General features: G+C 42.3%; 1 protein-coding gene across 2 annotated transcripts in view; it reads left to right on the top strand.

Annotated features, from left to right (window-relative positions):
- The window catches only part of LOC117506348 (plexin-A2-like), a 319,464-nt gene that overhangs the window by 225,562 nt on the left and 71,544 nt on the right, over positions 1-22,358 (top strand). For both annotated transcript variants that reach the window (XM_034165840.1, XM_034165841.1), the window contains 4 exons: positions 2,861-3,012; positions 6,388-6,505; positions 16,149-16,285; positions 21,547-21,714. In XM_034165840.1, coding sequence (XP_034021731.1) covers positions 2,861-3,012; positions 6,388-6,505; positions 16,149-16,285; positions 21,547-21,714 — 575 coding nt within the window. The remainder of the gene's footprint in view (positions 1-2,860; positions 3,013-6,387; positions 6,506-16,148; positions 16,286-21,546; positions 21,715-22,358) is intronic.

Raw genomic sequence — 22,358 nt, 5'->3', positions numbered from 1 at the left:
CTGGCCTTGTGGACAAAACGTCATTTTTTTTTTTAGCTGTTGGGGTGGGTGGGGGGTGGGTAATGTTTACTGACTACTGTTGCACATCGACTCCTGCTGGCCTTCGTCACATTCACCCCCCTAACCTTCACTGCCATCCGGGTCACGGCACCAGTGTAGCGGCTAGTGCGTCTCTCTTTCTGTTGTGACTCCTTCCAATCACTCCCACAAGATGTGAACTCATGATCTCTGGCATGGGAGGCAGACTGTCTAACCAGAATGCCAAAAGCTTTTGCAACTCCTGCTGGCCTGCGTCACACTTGGCATACAAGTGAATAAGTTATACCATCAGACAGAACAGGCATGTTCAGTAATGTGGTTGCCAAGACAGGCCACAACATTTCCAAAGTAAGACAACTCTAGCAAATGCAGAAAGCACAATACAACCTTCAGCACATGTAGCAATTTAATTTGATAATGTGTCGGTTGCAAAATATAAGGTTAGTTGTGTTTTTTTGGGGGGGGGGGGGGCATAGCACAACACAAGGACAATGACGTTTTTCTTGCTTCCGAAAGAATTGCTATGCACACAGCAAAATCACCAGTGTTAAATTAACACTGACAATGTACATATGGTCCCACACTGGGTCATTGTGGGACCATATGTACACTGACAGTCTTAATTTAACATTGGTGATTTTTGAAAAATATTCTGTGTAAAATTAGCAAAAAGGTTGTTGAATAGATTTTCTGCAGTAAACTGAACAATGTGAAAATTGGTATCATTTACCCATTTTGAGGTTCCTGGGGGGCTCACAGGGATTCATTCATAATCTACAACCTTCCACGACCAGACAATGATTGTACCAAATTTCTGAAAAATTCTACAAACACATTTTCATCAATAAATCAAATCGTGTGAAAAATGACATTTTTTGCCATTTGGGGATTCAGTCAGAGACTTCATCTAACCATGACCAGATACTCCCCCAAGGATTGTTTGTTCCAAATTTCACAAAAATTCTTTCCAGTGATTTTGAGAAAATCATCGACTGGTGCACCGTGTGTGAATCTTGATGACTTTGGTACTATCAATCAATCAATCAATTTTTTTATATAGCGCCAAATCACAATCACAAGGGTTTTTGATTAATTAATAAGCTGGAATGGAAGATTGCTGCTAATCCTCCGCCCCGGCCCGTGCTACGAGCATTCTGACAGTTAGTGTGACTCGGGGGTGTTGACTCATTTAAACAACATATTCATCCTGCTGTAACCAGGTTTCTGTAAGGCAGAATAAATCAATATGTTGATCAATATTATATCATTTACCAACAGGGACTTAGAAGAGAGAAACCTAATGTTTAATAGACCACATTTAACTGTTTTAGTCTGTGGTGCAGTGAAGGTGCTATATTATTTTTTCTTTTTGAATTTTTATGCTTAAATAGATTTTTGCTGGTTATTGGTAGTCTGGGAGCAGGCACCGTCTCTACGGGGATGGGGTAATGAGGGGATGGCAGGGGGAGAGAAGCTGCAGAGAGGTGTGTAAGACTACAACTCTGCTTCCTGGTCCCAACCCTGGATAGACACGGTTTGGAGGATTTAAGAAAATTGGCCAGATTTCTAGAATGAGAGCTGCTCCATCCAAAGTGGGATGGATGCCGTCTCTCCTAACAAGACCAGGTTTTCCCCAGAAGCTTTGCCAATTATCTATGAAGCCCACCTCATTTTTTGGACACCACTCAGACAGCCAGCAATTCAAGGAGAACATGCGGCTAAACATGTCACTCCCGGTCTGATTGGGGAGGGGCCCAGAGAAAACTACAGACTATGGACTAAGGACAAAAAATTTAATATAGTTGATGGTGCTTTCTTTTACTTGGTGCTACAAAATAATTTGCACCACTTGGGGATTTTAAATTCAAGAACATGATTCAGTCACAAGCTGTTTGCAGTGTGCCTGCACATTGTTATTGAGCTGAAATGCTGTGCAGAGACTGTTACTTTAACAGCACGGCTCAGCACTTTACTGAGTGCCATGTTTTGTTTTTTTTTTGCACTCCCGAGTACCAAAGTTTTGCTCGATTACTGTGTTTTCAGGAAGAGGTGGATGTTCTCCGCCTGCACCTTCCGCCTCGTACGATAGCTTCTTCAGCCTTCTACACCGCATAGTATCAGCATACGGTGTACGGCTCCATTCTGCTGCATGTAGCCTATAAATAAACAACAAACGCTACATCAGTCTGTGGCCAGCTTCCAGTTCCCCGTCCAAAATGCGCATTTACCTCAGAATACCTTACGTTTTGTTCCACGCTGGCAGAATACCACATGTGCTTGACACCTAAATGAATTTGGCCTGTTTAGAGAGAGGTGATGGATCTTTTATGTCGCAGACTCCTGTTCATTGTGTTGAATGAGGCAGGCAGAGATTCAAGGCTCTCCCACTTCAAAGGGCCACAAACCTTTGATGTCCCTGTGACATTATTAGTGTTTGTGAAGAAGCTGCAGCAGAATGACTCAGTGATGGAGTTTTTCTTCTTTTCAGCACAGGGAGTGATGCTCTGGCATTGGTCCTGTTCTACTCCGCTGGGCCAAAGGTCCCCTGCTGGGACAGTTTAGTTTGGAGGTCGTTAATGAGTTTGTCGTTTTTCTATTCATTGTCTAATTCACTAAAAATTGCTTTATAATAGATTTTAATAGTTATTGAAAAAAACAGCCTGAATGTTTTCCTGCTATAAACACTTGAAGTGAATTTACTTTTGAGGTTCAAGTATAGTTTAGCAAATTAGAGCAGCCTGTAAAGCTCAATTTTGCATGATTCACATGAAAGCAGCATCTGCAAACCTGCTGGAACCTTTAGTCTCTTTTTTTTGTGCAGGTAAGCCCAGTGGCAGGACCTGTGGAGGGGGGCACACTGGTCACCATTCAAGGCCTGAACCTGGGTCTGTCCTTCTCTGAGCTGGAAGGCAACGTGGAGGTGGCAGGAGTGCAGTGCACCCCACAGGAGGAAGGATACATCACTGCAGAACAGTAAGAGCGACTCCTTTCCTCCCCTCCACAGACACACTGAACCCATGCTGTGACTGTTCCTGCAACAATGTGTTCTCTGACGTGAGTGATTACCTTTTTAAAATGCCATCATAACATAATCGTTGTAGACTCATCCTCTTGACGTGACAGAATCTGGAGATGGGCACCAATGGGTCACAGGGTCTATATAGGACCTCATTTGACCAGATTTACACTGTTAATGCTGGATTTTGTCAATGCAAAATGTGCATTAAGATGAGAGAAACTGAATCTAAATGACTTTTAGTCACGTGCACAATGGTCTTGACGTTTTATCAGAATACAATTTTTAATTTTTAGAACAGTGTATCCAAATGAGGCAGCACGGTGGCTTAGTGGTTAGCACTGTTGCCTCACAGCGAGAAGGTCATGGGATCGATTCCCACCTGTGGCCTTTCTGTGTGGAGTTTGCATGTTCTCCCTGCGTCTGCGTGGGTTATCTCCAGGTGCTCCGGTTTCCTCCTACATCCAAAGACGTGCAGGTTAGGTGGATTGGAAACTTTAAATTGCCTGTAGGTGTGTGTACGGGTGTGAATGTGTTTGTTTATCTATATGTGGCCCCGTGACAGACTGTTAACCTGTTCAGGGTGTATCCTTCCTCACGCCCTATGACTGCTGGGACAGGTTCCAGCCCCCGTGACCGGATCGTGGATAAGCGGCTGAGGAAGAGTGTGTGTGTGTGTGTGTGTATCCAAATAAACCTTAAAACCATGCTTCATTAAAGAAAAATTCATAACATTATGCTAACATAACTAAAATCATCACTTGCACAGGCATTAGCAAAAACATTTTTCAATATCTCCATGCAATAAATTTCCCATGGATTTTATGAAGATTTCATGAGAGGCAATTTAATAATAGTTTGATGCTTTTCCATTACCTAACAACAGAATAGACTTATTTTAAAAAGTGCATGTCCAACAGATAAAGTAAGTAACAAATCCAGCTATGAAACAGCTGAAGTGTCTTCACTCTCCAAAGTTTAGTATGGGGACAGTATTATCCTGCAAATCAACTGTCTCTGGCAACAGCAACATTCACTTTCCTCTACTTGACAAAGTACTGGCAGATATGTGGTGTCCTTGTGCAGGCGACCATTTAATTTTCCCCCAAACATCCCTTCATGTCATCAGATTACATGTTTTTCTCTGTACTATTTAGCTTGCATCCGGAAGAGCATTCATAGCGCTTTACTTTTTCAACATTTTGTTATGTTACAGCCACATCCCAAAATGGATGCATGTTTGGAGGAAACCAGGTACCATCCCTACAGTGAAACATGGTGGTGGCAGCATCATGCTGTGGGGATGTTTTTTCAGTGGCAGGAACTGGGAGACTAGTCAGGATTGAGGGAAAGATGAATGCAGCAATGTACAGAGACATCCTGGATGAAAACCTGCTCCAGAGCGCTCTTGACCTCAGACTGGGGTGACGGTTCATCTTTCAGCAGGACAATGACCCTAAGCACACAGCCGAGATATCAAAGGAGTGGCTTCAGGACAACTCTGTGAATGTCCTTGACTGGCCCAGCCAAAGTCCAGACCTGAATCTGATTGAACATCAATGCAGAGATCTGAAAATGTCTGTGCACCGACGCTCCCCATCCAACCTGATGGCACTTGAGAGGTGCTGCAAAGAGGAATGGACAAAACTGACCAAAGATAGGTGCACCAAGCATATAGCATCATATTCAAGAAGACCTGAGGCTGTAATTATTGCCAAAGGTGCATCAACAAAGTATTGAGCAAAGGGTGGGAATACTTATGTACATGTGGTTTCTTAGATTTGTATTTTAGTCAATTTGCAAAAAACAAAATGTTCCATGTTGTCATTATGGGGTGTTGTGAGTAGAATTTTGAGGGGGAAATGACTTTCCTCCATTGTGAAATAAGGCTGTATTATAAAATGTGGAAAAAGTGAAGCGCTGTGAATTCTTTCCAGATGCACAGTACATCCTGATTACATAATGCCACTACATGTAATCACTTATAAAGCCTGTTTTTTTGTGTGTGTGTTTTTTTTTTTTTTTTTACTACTGCACTGCTGCACATTGGCACCATCCTGATTGAGGTGCACAGGCCTACTTGCCTTTATAGCCACCACTGGGGGTAGCGCCATATGCAGTACCCGAAAACAACAGCTAAGACATTTATCAACCTGAAAACATAGCAATGCATCACGTTTATGTGTGCTGACGCTAATCTACATTTTTTTTTTAAATGTTAGAAGTAATTATTGAACTCAGTTTCCAATGGGACAAGCCTATCGTGCAGCAGAGGCAACACGTAGTGACAAAATCATACAGCTGCACATCAGGGTATGAAAAATCCTCTGCACCCATAATCCCAAAGTCCAGCACCTCAGTAGTGCAAACAGACTTCTATATCCCCAAATTGCACACATGTACACCCATTTTATATGAAAGCATAAACACAAGCAGCCTCTTCTTTCTTGCCACACACTTTATGAATGAGTGGAAGCCCAGTGAAGCCTCATCAGGCTGTAGGACAGTGCGGGGATATTAGGGGTCTTGCATTGCTGTGGTGCAGACGGAGCCAAAAGAGGAGACAGTCTTTATGTCACAGTTGTTACGTGGCTGTAGGCACAGCTGTACACTGAAATGCGCAGGGTGTCGCTGACTGCAGGGACAATCGTTAGCTGTGTGTTTCTCGCACAGCCATGTAATGCGATTGGGCTCTGGCTGCAGGACTTTATTTATATCCTTGCAACAACAAAAAAAGAACAACATAAAAAAAAAAAAAAAAAAAGCAAAAACAGGAAAACCATACCAGCAGAAAATTGTAAAACTCTTGTATGAATAGGAAGGTTGGGCACAGACAATTCATTGGGTGCCATTACTTTGTACTGGGGAAGGACTTTTTTTCAGATGCCAGTGAATTAGCATGGCCATTTATTTGGCCCACATGGAGCTTTAAACATTGCGTTACAGACGTTACGACCATCAATTTCAGCATGGGGTCAGCTGCTATAATGACTTATTCATGGTGCATTTTATCTTATTGTCCCGACAGGCAATTCTGATTTATTGAAGAAACCCCTGGGTTGTCATGGAAACCAGAGGGAATGGTGGGTGGCGATCGTGTTGCGGATGGGGAGGGGGTGCAGTTCATCATTTGAGTTATGCTGCTGTTATATATGTTTCCCATTAGAAAGAAAGCTGGCGCTCTGTATTGACCCACAACTTCTATGAAAGTCTGCCTCAGTCACGCCGGACGGGACGGCGGTTCATAACTGCTGCAATCTTCTGTGTGGTACGTGTGTGTTCCAGTGTCCCGCATTCATGAATTTAAGTCAGAGTGCATTTGGTCTCGACAGGATTGTGTGCCAGATGGCTGCTGCACCCAAAAACAGCGCACCGGGTCCAGTTAAACTATGCGTTGGTGAATGTAGACCAGAACTACGCGCTCAGTCCTCACAGCTCTACTCGTTTGTGGTAAGAACAACTCTGAGGTTTCTCATCTGTTTGTTGAAAGAAATCATGAACAAAGCGTGAACACCAAGAAGATCAATAAACATGACACAAACTTTAAGCTCATCTTTCATCTTTCAAGACTTTACTGAGACAGTAAATGTTAAAAAAAAAGCAGTTACGTGCAATTTCATAAGAACGCCATATTCTGCAGTATAACAACATTCTTTTTCATAGAAGAGGAAGAGGTTCTTACAGTTACTAAAAGGCATCATTAATAGATCATATCGGTCTGAAGCAGACTTTCCCAAACGATAACTTCCCATTTCCTCTACTCCTAATTTTTGACAGTTTTTTCCATTTCATCTATCGTTGTCTCATAGTGCAGTTTTATTAGGGCCGAGTAGGAAAAAGTCCTACGAGGACTCTATTATAATTGCGCTGTTTATTATTATTAGGGCCCAAGAAGGACAATAATTATTATTCCCATCAACTTCATTCCACTTCTAAAACATGCAGAACAAGTTGTTGAACATAGGCAATGATCGCAATGAAGTTACGAGTAACGGCATCCATGTGGCGGCATGCCGAATATTGACCTTTCACCATGAAATTTCGTTCTTCCTTTTGACAGCTTTAATTTTGTCATATCATCATGAAAATTGATGCACAGGTCAAGCACAACAACCTCTTACAATTCATAGGGGCATCGCCCATGGGCGGGGCAAAGTGCCTCAATAGCGCCCCCTTTAAACTTTCAAAAACACCTCCCCATAGGGGCTTTTTTGGAGTAGGGAGATGAAAATTGGTACACGTGTGACTTGCATAGACATACAAAAAAGTCTCTTGCACCATGGGTCTACTCCAAACACGAAGTCGGCCATATTGAATTTTTGTGTCATTTTGGCGTGATTTCCACACATTGTATTTGAACGAACTCCTCCTAGGGATTTTGTCCAATGTACTTCAAATTTCTTTCAGATCATCCAGAGACGATACTGATCAAAAGTTATCAAAAGCTTTTCTCTATGTCGAAGGGTGTGGCCGCTATGGCGCCGCCATTTTGTCACTTCGCCATAGAACGTCAAGTCATGATAATTGACTTAATTGACATAGAACTTCACGTGTGATGACAGTTGGCCCTTGAACACACCTGGCCCCTCTGTTTGTGCTCTGAGCGCCCCTAGTGGATGAACAATCAATGTCTCATAACTCCTAGATGCATTGTCTGACTTGCTGGAAATTCGAACTGTGTGATGAGGGTCAGCCCTGTATGCACCTGTCCACATCTAGTCACAAGGTTACGCGCTGGCCGGGGTAGGCGCTCGCGTGGCACGAGGGCCCATATATGACTGCTTGCAGTCCTAGTTATGCTTATTTTTCCCTGTTATATATTAAATGACAACAACACATGTTTTTTAGTATTTAGAATATTATTTCACATGTTAAAGATCACAGTTTACAAGCCACCCATGTAGCTTACAGAGTTCATAAAGTCAGCTATTGACAGCTTTCCAGTGACAAATTTCTCCTGGAGACACTTGATACGTCTGTCCTGCTTTTGCCACTTATTTGTGATTTATTTAAGTTAAGTTTAGAAAAACTAGGAGTAGACGTTATGGGAATAGTGGTCAATAGACCAAATGGGTGTAGACCAAATGGGAATTTTGCCTTGGACAAAATGGGAATTTCAGTGTAGACCAAATGGAGTAGACCAAATGGGGTTAAACCCTCAAGCAGTGGTCTGTGAGGAACCCCTAGTGGTCTGTGACTATACTGGGAAAAATTTCACATTTTAGATTAAATCATATTCAAACTGAAAAGTGTTTCTCAACTTGATACAACTCCAAAGTCTAACAGATAGTACATACATGTATTATTTTCATTATTAACTCAGTTCTCATGCAGATAATATGCTTTTGATATTTGAGTTAGATGGTCCACAGAAGTTAGATGGTCCACAGGATTTTTTTTTTTTTCTTTTATGTTTAAGTAAGAAGAGGAGGAAACCGTTGCCATGAACAGCGGGAGAAGAAAGAAAACTTAGAAGGGTGGAAATGAGAGTGGGGACTTTGAATGTTGGTAGTTGACTGGTAAAGGGAGAGAGCTGGCTGATATGATGGAGAGGAGAAAGGGTAGATATATTGTGTGTGCAAGAGACCAAGTGGAAGGGAAGTAAGAGCAGGAGCATCGGCGGTGGGTACAAGTGTTGTACCATGGTGAGGACAGGAAGAGAAATGGTGTTGGGGTCATTTTAAGGAAGAGTATCTTAAAGTGTGTTGGAGGTTAAGCGAGTGTCTGACAGGGTGATGAGTGTGAAGTTGGAAATTGAAGGGTGTGATGATGAATATCATCAGTGCATATGCCCCACAGGTAGGTTGTGAGATGAAGGAGAAAGAAGATTTCTGGAGTGTGTTAAATGAGGTGGTGGAGAGTGTGCCCAAGCATGAAAGAGTGGTGATAGGAGCAGACTTCAATGGGCATGTTGGTGAAGGGAACAGAGGTGATGAGGAAGTAATGGGTAGATATGGTATCAAGGATAGGAATGGGGAAGGACAGATGGTAGTTGATTTTGCAAAAAAGGATGGAAATGGCTGTGGTGAATACCTACTTTTAAGAAAGGGAGGAGCACAGGGTAACATATAAGAGTGGAGGGAAGGTGCACACAGGTGGACTACATTCTTTATAGGAGATGCAAGCTAAAAGAAATCACAGACTGTAAGGTGGTAGCAGGAGAGAGTGTCACTAGACAGCATAGGATGGTTGTTTGTAGGATGACTTTAGAGGTAAAGAGAAGAAGAGCGTGAGAGCTCAACAAAGGATCGGATGGTGGAAGCTGGAAGGAGGAAGACTGTTGTGTGAAATTTAGCGAGCAGGTGAGAGAGAAGCACTGGTTGGAGGGGAAGCAATTTTGGACAACTGGAAAAGTACTGCAGATGTGGTGAGGGAGACAGCTAGGGCAGTACTGGGTATGACATCTGGACAGTGGAAGGAAGACAAGAGACTTGGTGGTGGAATGAAGAGGTCCAGGAAAGCATAAGGAGAAAGAGGTTGGCGAAAAAGTTTTGGGATAGTCGGGAGAGATGAAAGAAAGTAGACAGGAGTACAAGGAGATGCGGCATAAGGCGGAAAAGAGAAGTGGCAAAAGCAAAGGAAAAGGCATATTGCACGGTGTACAAGAAGTTGAATAGTAAGGAAGGAGAAAAGGACTGTACCGATTGGCCAGACAAAGGGACAGAGCTGGAAGGATGTGCAGCAGGTTAGGGTGGTTAAAAGATGCACATGGTAATGTGCTGACAAGTGAGGAGTGTGTGCTGAGAACGTGGAGGAATATTTTGAGAGATGCTGAATAAAGAAAATGCTGCGAGGAGAAAAGGCTGCGATGATGTGGTGAGAGTAAGCAGGAAGTACAAGAGATTAGCAAGGAAGAAGTGAGGGCTGCTATGAAGAGGAATGAAGAGTGGAAAGGCAGTTGGTCCGGACGACATTCCAGTGGAGGCATGGAAATGTCTAGGAGAGATGGCAGTAGAGTCTCTAACCAGATGTTTAATAAAATCTTGAAAGTGAGGGATGCTGAGGAGTGGAGACAAAGTGTGCTGGTTCCTATTTTCAGAACAAGGGTGATGTGCAGAGCTGCAGTAACTACAGAGGCATAAAGTTGATCAGCCACAGCATGAAGTTATGGGAAAGAGTAGTAGAAGCTAGGCTTAGAAAAAGGTGAGATCTGTGAGCAGAAATATGGTTTTCATGCGAGAAAGAGCACTACAGATGCAATGTTTGCTCTGAGAATACTGTTGGAAAAGTACAGAGAAGGACAGAAAGAGTACATTGTGTGTTTGTGGACTTAGAAAAAGCTTATGATAGGGTGCCAGAGAAGAGTTGTGGTATTGTATGAGGAAGTCTGGAGTGGCAGAGAAGTATGTTAGGGTAGTGCAGGACATGTACAAGAATAGTGTGACAGTGGTGAGATGCGCATTTGGAATGACAGACTCATTCAAGGTGGAGGTGGGATTACACCAAGGTCAGCCATGAGTCCTTTCTTGTTGCAGTGGTGATGGACAGGTTGACAGATGAGATCAGGACAGGAGTCCCCATGGACTATGATGTTGCAGATGACATTGTGATCTGTAGTGAGAGTAGAGAGCACGTTGAGTCTAGTCTGGAGAGGTGGAGATATGCTTTGGAGAGAAGGGGAATGAAAGTCAGTAGGAGTCAGAATGAGATACATGTGTGTAAATGGGAGGGAGCCCAGTGGAATAGTGCAGTTACAAGGAGTAGAAGTGGTGAAAGTAGATGAGTTTAAATATTTGGGGACAACTGTTCAAAGTAATGGAGAGTGTGGTAGAGAGGTGAAGAAGAGAGTGCAGGCAGGGTGGAGTGGGTGGAGAAAGGTGACAGGAGTGATTTGTGACCGAAGATATCAGCAAGAGTGAAGGGGAAAGTTTACAAAACAGTAGTGAGACCAGCTATGTTGTATTGGGTTTAGAGACGGTGGCACTAACAAAAAGACAGGAGGCAGAGCCTGGAGGTGGCAGAGCTGAAGTTGTTTAGATTCTCTTTGGGAGTAACAAGAATGGACAAGATTAGGATGAACATATAGAGGGACAGCTCAGGTGGGACGGTTTGGAGACAAAGTCAGAGAGGCGCGAGATGAGATGGTTTGGACATGTGCAGAGGAGGGACCCAGGGTATATAGGGAGAAGGATCCACCAGACAGGAGGAGAAGAGGGAGACCAAAGAGGAGGTTCATGGATGTGCTGAGAGAGGACATGCAGGTGGTTGGTGTGACAGAGGAAGATACAGAGGACAGGGTGAGATGGAAACGATTGATCTGCTGTGGCGACCCCTAACGGGAACAGCCGAAAGACAAAGAAGAGTTTAAGTGGTCTTTTGGCTGAAAAGGCTTAACCCTCATCAGCACACATCGTGAAACTGAAGTTCCAGGCAACCCTCATCCCTCCAAAGTGAGAGGGAACAGGCAGCTGTCAAACTGGTTAAGGAGATGTCAGATAACCAACATCCACTCCATGATCTCCTCCCACAAACCAGGGAGGAAGATCCACAGAGACAGTAGGAAACATGTCATGGACATCACCTGCAATAAAGCCAGAACAACAGCAGCAATACTTTTCCCTCATGTTCTTGTTTTCCCAGACTGGGAAAATGTGTATTTTTTAATATAATGCTCTTTTAGCTTATTATTAGACTCTGTTGTAAATTTTGCTCTGATTCAGTTTTTTTTTTTTTTTTTACCGTGAAGCAAATGTAAATAAAATTCAAATTCAACCTGGGGTCCCCAAGAGAAAAACACAGGAATATTGCATTAAAATGTGACTGAACTAATTATCTGCATTTATGTTGAAGACTTTCTTACATGCATTCAGCCTGCATTGACCAGCGCTGCTCAGTATGCCTGGCACTTATATTGTGTATTTATATTTATATTTGCAAACTGTTTTTCTTTTTTTCACGTTTGATATTATGTGTGCTTCTTACCCTGTGTGCTGCTATACAATACTGCTGGAACCTCAGTTTCCCTGAGGGAGTCTTCCCAAGGGATCAATAAAGATCTGTCTAATCTAATGTCTTCAGGCACTTTGGAATGAAATATAGCTCAAGGAGAATATGTTTTAAGAAATAACAGTTGAATGCAACATCAGGAAAATCAAGGCTTGTATGAACACTTTCTGATAACCATGATCTTAATCTAAACCTTAACCTATAAAAGATAAATTATATGGCAGTTACATCTAGAAAATGTTAATTAAAATGCCCTTACAGCACACATGCAACCTGATTACAAAACTATGAACCTTACTTTCATCTTCATCAGTAGAAGCTCATGTATTAATGCAATTACTTCTGGGTAACGTTAATGAAAAACAGTCCTTATAGCATGTACCACATGTACCAGAAATGTTCTGTTATTTATTGTAAGAATGGTTCACCTTCTCTCCATCACTCTATTTACATGCACTCATCACACATGATGCTTGGTGTTGACTGAGTTTTGCACACGTGCAAAAATCATGAAATTTTGAAATTTTCCAAAAATGTTCCTTGATATTTTTCCAAAAACATAATGGATTTATTAAGTGGACATACAGTGTGAGGAAGACATAAAAGGATTTGGCAGGAAACCAATTAAAAATGTATTTTGTACAGCATTTTACCCCTCCGAGGTCCACACGGACCCCGGGTGTGCTCATGGTTGTGCTGCTGTACATCAGCGCTAATTTAGCAGATGTTTGCATGTCTGCTCATTTGCCACTGGCAGCAGTGCTACATACAGTAACAAACGCAGCTCATAAGATGAACAAGCCATGACGTTTGTGAAACTTTTGGCTGCAGAAAGTGGACAACGTGAACCAGAAACACGTTACTTCCAAGAACCCAAATAATCACCGAAACAAACAAACAAATCATCAATTTGACTCTGAAGTCTACTTGAGTTCCCCTCTACAGTCGGACCCTCTTGGGTTGGAGGCCACCTGCACCCGTTCTCCGCGTACATCTGGAGTGAATCACAAAGAACATCCAGCATAAAACTTGTGTGAAATCAATGTGCTGCAGATCCAAACCGGATCACTGTGGTGACCCTAAGCAAAAATGAAATTCCAGATAAAAAGCATAGTGAAGGATCTTATATGTATCATGAGAGTGAGTAGATATTAGAACAATGGGATGATGTGAACTGGAATTCATCTGTATTCCTATTGATTTTTCTTCATTATTTGGTGGCAGTTCAAGACCGACAGCAGAGACCAGGCACTCCGACAAGATGATGCACGTCAGCACATAAAAAGTGGAATGTGCCGTTCATTTCTAAACTGGACGCTGTCTTGATCCGGTATGTCGTCTGACTAGCACAGGAATTGTGAAAAGACGTGGACATCAGCACATTAAGACAGACGTGCGGAGGAGTTCCGCGCATTGCGGTGGAGCTGCATGGCGCAAAGCAACGCCATGATGAAGCCTTCCAGGACATGTTGGGGCATGTCCAGCTCATGCACAATCACAATTGGATAATCACACGACTGAAAAGCAACCGGAATCCATCTGAAATCCACCTGAAAGCCGTCCTGTGAGACCAAAACGGAGGTGGTTTTGTGCCGTGTAATGAACGGCTCCGTGGTGCGTCCCTCCGCTTTTCTTTCCATGAAAAAAACTCCTGTAACAGTGGACTGTGCCGAAAAAGTGCTGATGTCCACGCCTTCTGCCTTTTTGTGAAAGTCAGACGATGTCCCGGATCAACAAAGCCTTCACGTTGGAAATGATCTGGTTGTTTCAGCAGGGTCTGAGCCTGTCGATCAGCGCTGGGAGCGCGCCGCGCTCTCAGCAGTTGTGGGCCGTCCTTAAAGTGGCAGTAACACTCCTTAATCTGTATAATCCCCATAAAATCATCCCTGAAAGCCATATTAATTTTCCGAACGGTGTCCACCTGGAGGTCTCTCACAGTTTCTGGAAAAAAATTGATGCAGCAAAGCTCCAAATCGTTCAGACATTTATTCGCAATAAAAAAACAACAAGAGGGGTGGACCAGTGCTCACACAAAGCCTGCTAACAGGCGAATGACGCAACCGACAGGCGTGAAAAAACTCACGCATGCGCACGAAGGTTTAAGCTTGTCTGATGCAATCACACGTGATTCAAATCCATATGGTTTTTGAAAAAAATAAAAAGGTCGGATTTTCTAACAGACCTCATATACTGCATATTACATAGTGTGTTGTTTTGTATTTTTGTCTTTTCTTTCCAATATCTTATGTATGGTGCATCCAGAAAGTATTCACAGCACAGTTCTACACACAATACCCAATAATGACAATGTGCAAAAAGTTTTTTTTTTTTGGAGATTTTTGCAAATTTATGAAAACAAACAAAACAAAGAAATCACATGAACTAACAACTGTGATGCAATTCTAACGGGCCTCTGGGTTGTACGTGAAGCCTTTAGGGCCTCTTCACACATAGTGCATGGACATGGACTGACAACTGCCCACTGTGACACGTGTGTGTCTGCTTGCTGTCATCACGTGGACATTTTATCTATCTATCTATCTATCTATCTATCTATCTATCTATCTATCTATCTATCTATCTATCTATCTATCTATCTATCTATCTATCTATCTATCTATCTATCTATCTATCTATCTATCTATCTATCTATCTATCTATCTATCTATCTATCTATCTATCTATCTATCTATCTATCTATCTATCTATCTATCTATCGCTGTGGGGATGGGCTGCAGCGAGTGAGCTCATGCATGGCATGCACATTGACAGGCTGCCCCAGGTTGAAATGGACCATCAGATCATAACACGCAGCGGATGATATGACTGTCACGTCACACACGAGCTCTGTTCCACATGACATGGTGTCTGTTCTGCGGCACACCCTCCACAACACCTGCGTGTTGGGCAGAACACGCGCGGGGCCGGCTGGGTGCACTGGACCAGCAGATGTGGACATAAGAAGAGTGAACTTCTTCTCATTCATGTCATTTCATGACTGTATATCTGTGACCATGGGTCATCTACAGAGGAACAGATAGATCATATCTGTATTGCCCGCTTTATAAATGCGGTGTTTTTATATGGTGTGTGGGTTTATTGTATTTTAAATACATCCATCTCCTTCCTCATTTCAGGCAGGTTACCGCAGCTTTCACAGCACTATGATTGTAGCTCAGTGGTAAAGTTTCTGACTGGCAATCAGAGCTTTTCGAAGGCATGGGTTTGAGTCGCATGAGTGGCATGTAATTTTTATTTATTTTTATTTTTTAAAGCTGCTGTGCGCCTGCGTGCACAAAACTGTCATAGCATGTATTTTCTTTAATTTCTTATTCATTTTTTTCTTCACAGCAGCTGCACGATGTGTAACCATGTCGTGCAGCTGTTGGCAGCGTGCTCCTGTCAAACTGACACTGAATCGTCATGCTGGCATCGTGCACGCCTGCCGTCGGCGCGATCTTTTGTGGTTCAATCATACAAGCTGTTTCTCTGTCAGTCGCCCTGAGTTGTACTTTATTTGCACTATGTGTGAAGGGGCCCTTAGGGCTTCACGTACAACCCAGAGGTCCTTTAGAAGTGCATTACAGTATTCGAGGTGAGGGATCACCACGGCCTGCACCAGGGGTTGGATTGAGTTAGGTATGGCTTGATATTTCTTACGCCAGTGTTAAGTAGCACAACCAGGAGACAAAGGCAACATGCTCTGAGAAGGATGGGATTCAAACCAAGAATGCACTTTTCCCAATATGCAGTGTATAACCATATCAAAAGCAGCTGATAAGTCGAGAAGGATACGTACCATGGACTGAGCCGTGTTTAAGGCTTCTGTCACTGACTGCAGAGCCATTTCAGTGGTGTGACCACTTTTAATGCCTGGCTGGTTTTGACCAAAAAGCTAATTTCTTGTTTAAATTCAGCAACTGGAAAGATAATTCACCCCCCCCCCCCCCCCCCCCCCCCCCCCGCCCACAACACACACACACACACACACACACACACACACACACACACACACACACACACACACACACACTGTGCTTTCTTCAAACAAGGCCACTCTAACAGGTATCTTCAAAACCAGCTAATTTTTTTTGTACTTAGGTTTGGATTGGTGTTGAAAGGAAACTGATTGACTCTTTCTCCACAGACGCCTTCAATACTGGCGTTGACCCCAGCCAGAGGACCTGAATCTGGGGGAACTAAAGTCACCATTGTTGGGGAGAATCTTAGTGCTGGCAGTGCTGTTAATGTGTATTTTGGCAATCAGACCTGTGAGTTGTACAGGTAGGTCTGATTGGTCTGGTTTCTTTCACTCTTACAGAAAGTCTTCTATCACAAATCATTCCTGCCAATCTTCTTCACCCTGCCTACACTCTCTTTTAAACTCTTTAGCAAAAAGATCTTTATTTAGGGTCTGCTCCTTTTTCTGCCCCTGACCAAGGCAGTGTCTCTACATCTGGGGCCTGTACTACGAAGCGGGGTTACTGGCTTATCAGGGTAACATTGGGAGTATGTTGATGACGTGTGGAGTAACTTCCTGGTTAACCCATACTACGAAAGGTGGATAAGTTTTGATCGAGGTATGCTGCCAAGGCAAGTTATGCTGTGCGCCAAACCTGCTCCGAGCAGGTTATGTTCTCAGTTAGCTTGAGGTTTTCGCTTAACCACTCCCTTTATAAGTCCATCCACGTGCATCACTCCGAAGACAATGCCGGCCTACCTGGATGATCCGTTTGATATTGGGGCACAAATTGTGAGGGGCTCTCTTCACAGGGCGAGGGTTTTTAAAGACCGCCAGAATCCGCTGACATACCTGGACGATATTCTCTATGAGAGATATAGATCCTCAGCCGAGGGAATTCATTATCTTTGTCAGCTGATCAGGCCAGAAGTCTGTAGTATCACCCATCGTACACTGTAAAAAAAAAGACTGTTGTTTTTACAGGAAAACACTGGCAGCTGTGGTTACCAGGGAATTCCTGTAAAAAATACAGCAGTTAAATGTACAAAAAAGAGAGCTCTTGTTTGTAGATTTAACAGTTCTTTTAATGTGGTTCATTCACTGTAAATCCATATACATATTATGTCTGTAATGTTATCTACTGTGCTGCTGTATGTTTTACAGGAATTCCCTGGTAACCACAGCTGCCAGCATTTTCCTGTAAAAAGTCATTTTTTACAGTGTAACAATGCCCTGACGATCGAGCAGATAATGTGCCTTGTGCCTATTTTGCCAGTGGACAATTTATGTATTTCATCTGTGATGCTGAACATCTGAGCAAGAATACTGTATGTCGTATGATTCGCAAGGTAGTACTTGCTCTATCTAAACTGTTGGATGAATTTGTCATTTTTCCCTGGCCATTTATCCACAATGCAAATCAAAGAAGGGTTTTATGCAATCGCGGGTAATTACTAATATCAAAATAGGTCTAATGCATGTCCATTAATCAAGCGAAGTGGGGCTTATCAAGCTATGAATATAAACCTACCGTTCTGAAGGATGCTTTTATATGTCATCTTCACCTGCTGCCAGGTGCATTTGGCACCGCTATTGCAGCTGACATATTGACAGGATTAGGAACAGCAATCATACAGTCAAGGTAGCCTATTTAGGAAACATTAAATTAACCTAACATCTATTAGTAGGCCTATGCCCACTTCTGAATCATGTTGCATCTGGGCATAATTAATGAAAGAAGGTCATTTTTAAACACATATTAGACATTCCACAGGTTAATCATCTGTAACAGATTTGGAGAACAATTACGCATTTACCCGATCAGCAATACGTTGCCAACAAAGCCTGTCTTGCTTTATTGGCAGACGATGTGTTCGATTTCCACCCTTAACGTTAATTTAAATTCCTCGTAGCTCCGCATAATAATCATGCATTCTTCTTCGGTAAAGTAAGGTGACTGCGCCATCATTGAAAAATGGTGACGTGTGCTGCAACCCGCCCCTTTTATGTGAACGCGCACAAACTCCACTTAGGTTAACACAGGTTCAACAAATCAACATTTTATTCAGCGTGGTGGTACCGATTAACACCACTTGAGGAAACCAGGTTTTGTCAACCCCGGTTTAAGAGGTTGACCCTGGGTTACGTAAGTTAACCCCACTTCGTAGTACAGGCCCCTGGAGTTGGTTTCTGGGTGCCGGACTGTGGCTGCCCACTGCTCCTAGTGGTTGGATTGTGTCTAACTGTAATTAGGATGGGTTAAAAGCAGAGGACAAATTTTTGTGTGCATTCCTGTAGTATGGGCAATGACAATAAAGGCCCTTCTAACTTCTGCCTTTCCTTCTTCTAATGACAACCTCCATTACTTTGAATAGTTGGCTTGACTCAAAGTACTTAAACACCATGAAGGCCTGCATCATCTCTACTCCTTGCAACCACATCAATCCACCATCCTCCCTCTCACTTAGATAACATGTGGGGTGCCCCAGGGTTCAGTCCTTGGGCCGTTACTGTTTGTGTTGTATATTAATGATATAGGTTTGGTTTCCAAGTCTGTGAGATGTATTTTGTTTGCTAATGATACGACTGTGTTTGGTAATGGGAATCATTTGGGACAGCTCCTGGACATGATGGAGAGGGAACTACAAAAATTTAAATACTGGTTTGATTCAAATCAATTATCGCTTCATTTGGGTAAAACAAAATGTATTATATTTGGAAATAAGCCCAGGAACTTAAGTAGAAACTTATTAGTGAATGATGCCGAAATTGAAATAGTAACTGAAACCAAGTTTCTTGGAGTGTTTAAAACTCATAAATGATGTTAAATCCAAAATGTCAAAAGTTATCGCAATTCTGTATAAAGCACAATACTTCCTCTCCCAGCATATGTTGGTTACACTGTATCATTCTTTGCTTGTCTCATACATGACCTACTGCATTGAGGTTTGGGGAAACACATATAAAACAAACACAAACCCAATATTTCTGTTACAAAAGAAAGCTCTAAGAGTTATAAGTAAAAAACCATATCGTGAGCCAACAAACTCACTGTTTGCTTGCTTACACATTTTGAAATTTTGGGACTTTGTTGATTATATTATGATACAGACCATGTATAAAGTTAATAATAAACTCTACATGTCCAGGAACTGTTTAAAATGAGGGGGTCCTGTTACCATCTGAGAAGAACATTAATATTTGACAGCTTAAAGATTCGAACTACTGTAAAAAGTCACTGCATCTCCGTAAAAGGTGTTAAAATCTGGAATAACTGTTCTGATAGTATTAAATTATCCGGTACTTTGGCTGGCTTGAAAAGACTTTATAGAAACAACATAATTACTTTAATTAGGTTAACTGACTTTGTTACTGTTCTTCTGTTTTATCTGTGTGTTATACTGCTGTTTGCTCTGCTGTGTTCAGATATTTTCTTTTACTGATTATTCTATATTGTCTCTGCTTGTCTTTCTTGTATTTTATTTCTTTTGTGGTATTTGTAGTATGGGTGTACATATATGTGTATATAGCAACTGGTGAAGGGGGGGGGGGTATTTATAAGCTTTTGCTTCAGCCTTCACCCTTTTGGCCGCACAAAACTGGGAAATTGTTTGAGTTTTTGTTTTCTTTTGTTTGAGTTTTTGTTTTGTTTTGTATTGTATTATGAGAGATTCTTTTAAGTATGTGTGTGCACGCCGAATAATAATTCATTCATTCATTCATTCACTCACACACACATACCCAGTCTTGGTCCTGTTGACTTGCATTCCCCTTCTTTTCAATGAGTACCTCCACTCCTCCAGGCTCACCTCAACCTGCTGTCACTACAGATCACCATGCTGTCCACAAACACCATCGTCCATACAAACACCTGTTTGTTTCTCAGCATTAAACCATATTGCTACTCACAGATCTTCACACCTCCTTTCAGCATAGCTTCTGCTATTATTTCCCCTAACATCTTGCTGTTGCTGGTGAAGTTTCCACCCCTACTGTAACTGCAGTATTGTATATTACTGTTGTTCTTTAAAATTGGTGTCAGCATGCTCTCTGCTCCTCAGGCATCCTCTCACTGTCCAAATTTTTGACAAACAGTCTGATTAAAAACTCCATTGCCATCTCTCCTAAACATTTCCATGCCTCCACTGGTATGTCATCTGGGCCAACTGCCTTTCCACTCATTATAGCGGTTTTGACTTTGTCCTTACTGATCCATCACACTTCCTGTTTCACTCTCTCCACATCATCTCAACTTCTCTTTTCCTCACTTTCATTGCACATCACCTCCTCAAAGTACTCCCTTCATATTCTCAACACGCTCTCCTCACTTATCACCATATTTCTGTCTACATTCTTTCTTGGTGAATAGTTTGCTCTATGCCTTTTCCTCAGCTTTCATCACCTCACACAGCATCCCCTTGTACCTTCATCTCTGACTATCCATTTCTTTTTCAGCAATCTTACTTCTCATTCTTTCCTGAACTTTCTTATTCTACCGCCAGTTCTCCTGGCCTTACCCTCCTCTGTCCAATTGCCTCCCCTGCCACTACTGTAGTCTACAACTTCTTTCAGGTTCCTCCATGCTGTGCTCATTCTTAAAATACATCTTCACCACACCCATGTCTCTGCTTTCTGCAACATCCACCATCATCTGACTTTCTGTATTCCTCTCCTTGACACTATACTTACCAAACACCACCTCGTCACCTCTGTTCTCTTCCCAGCATGTCAGCTGAACTCATGTCCAAGTATGACTCCTCCTTCCTGGGGTACACTCTTCATCACTTCATCTAACATACCAGAAATCTTCTTTCTCTTCCATCTCCCATGTACGTATGTACAGATCAAATTCATCATCACCTTTTCACTTTCAAGCTTACAGAATAGCTTGCTAACCATACGTGTTTCTGACCAAAGCTGTAAAAAATAAAATAAAGCTGAACTTATCTTTTAAGAATACTGGTCAAAATTAGTAACATGCACATTCTTAAAAAAATTAGTAGGATAGGTGCTGGATATAAAGCTACGAGAAAACACAACATAAAAGTATTGGCACAATTTAGATTTCCCCCCACCATGACTTCCTTCAAGATATTTCAAGAACAGTTCTCTTTGTCAAACAAAGACCACAGTGTGACTTGAACCAAAATGGAGCTCTGTTGAGAACCTTTTCTATTCAGATTTATCTATTTCCAATGAAATATAAGAGCAGATCACTCTATTTAAAGCAGTGCACTTAAGACGCAATTAAGTATCCCAGCATAAATTGAAGAGTCTTGATGATTTGTAAGGAGGTGATGAAAGCCACAGTGTCGAGTATTGTTCCTTGCCTATTTATAGACATCTATTTCCAGTTCCAAATGCATCACATGGTAGGAGTCAGAAGGGTGAGGCAAGGAAGCCATTAGCTAGAGCACTCTCTAATTACAGTGTTCCGTCCCTAATGTGTCAGTAATGACAAAGAGATGGGACAGACTATAATGAATCCGCTCCCCTTGTGATAATTTCAGTGACTCATAACTGCATGAAGCTAAGGATTTGTACGACAAAGGAATGAATAAAACCCTCTCGACACTCCCACCAGGAGAACCATGTCAGAGATTGTGTGCTTCTCTGCGCCATCTGTGACGGGAGCGGGACCAGTGCAGGTACGTTTGAGTGCAGATCGCGCCAAGGTTCCTGGGAGTCTGGCCTTCGAGTACATAGAAGATCCCACGGTCCAGCGCATTGAACCTCTGTGGAGCATTACCAGGTATCACAAAACTATGTATAGTACTGCTTACCAGTGTTGTAGAGTCTAGATGCTTGGCTGTGGCCTTAAGGCCCGACTTTTCCCAGTCCTCTGCCAGCTTGGAGGTTCAAAACCTTGGTTATACAAAAAAAACAAAAAAAACAAGGCATTTTTAAGGCATATAGAATTTTGCTATTTTTAAAAAATACAATTAAGGACCTGAACAACCTCTACAATACATCATATGGTACTACTTTTACTGAAAGCAACTGCTGTTCTTTGTTTATTTCATAATCACCCCAATAAATCAAATCAAATCAATTTTATTTATATAGCGCCCAATCACAACAAACAGTTGCCCCAAGGCGCTTTATATTGTAAGGCAAGGCCATACAATAATTACGGAAAAACCCCAACGGTCAAAACGACCCCCTGTGAGCAAGCACTTGGCAACAGTGGGAAGGAAAAAACTCCCTTTTAACAGGAAGAAACCTCCAGCAGAACCAGGCTCAGGGAGGGGCAGTCTTCTGCTGGGACTGGCTGGGGCTGAGGGAGAGAACCAGGAAAAAGACATGCTGTGGAGGGGAGCAGAGATCAATCACTAATGATTAAATGCAGAGTGGTGCATACAGAGCAAAAAGAGAAAGAAACACTCAGTGCATCAT

The sequence above is a fragment of the Thalassophryne amazonica genome, chromosome 3 (assembly GCF_902500255.1).
Source record: "Thalassophryne amazonica chromosome 3, fThaAma1.1, whole genome shotgun sequence".
NCBI classification, from domain to species: Eukaryota; Metazoa; Chordata; class Actinopteri; order Batrachoidiformes; family Batrachoididae; genus Thalassophryne; species Thalassophryne amazonica.
The sequence above is the reverse complement of the archived record's forward strand: the minus strand, read 5'-3'. Positions and strand labels throughout refer to the sequence as shown.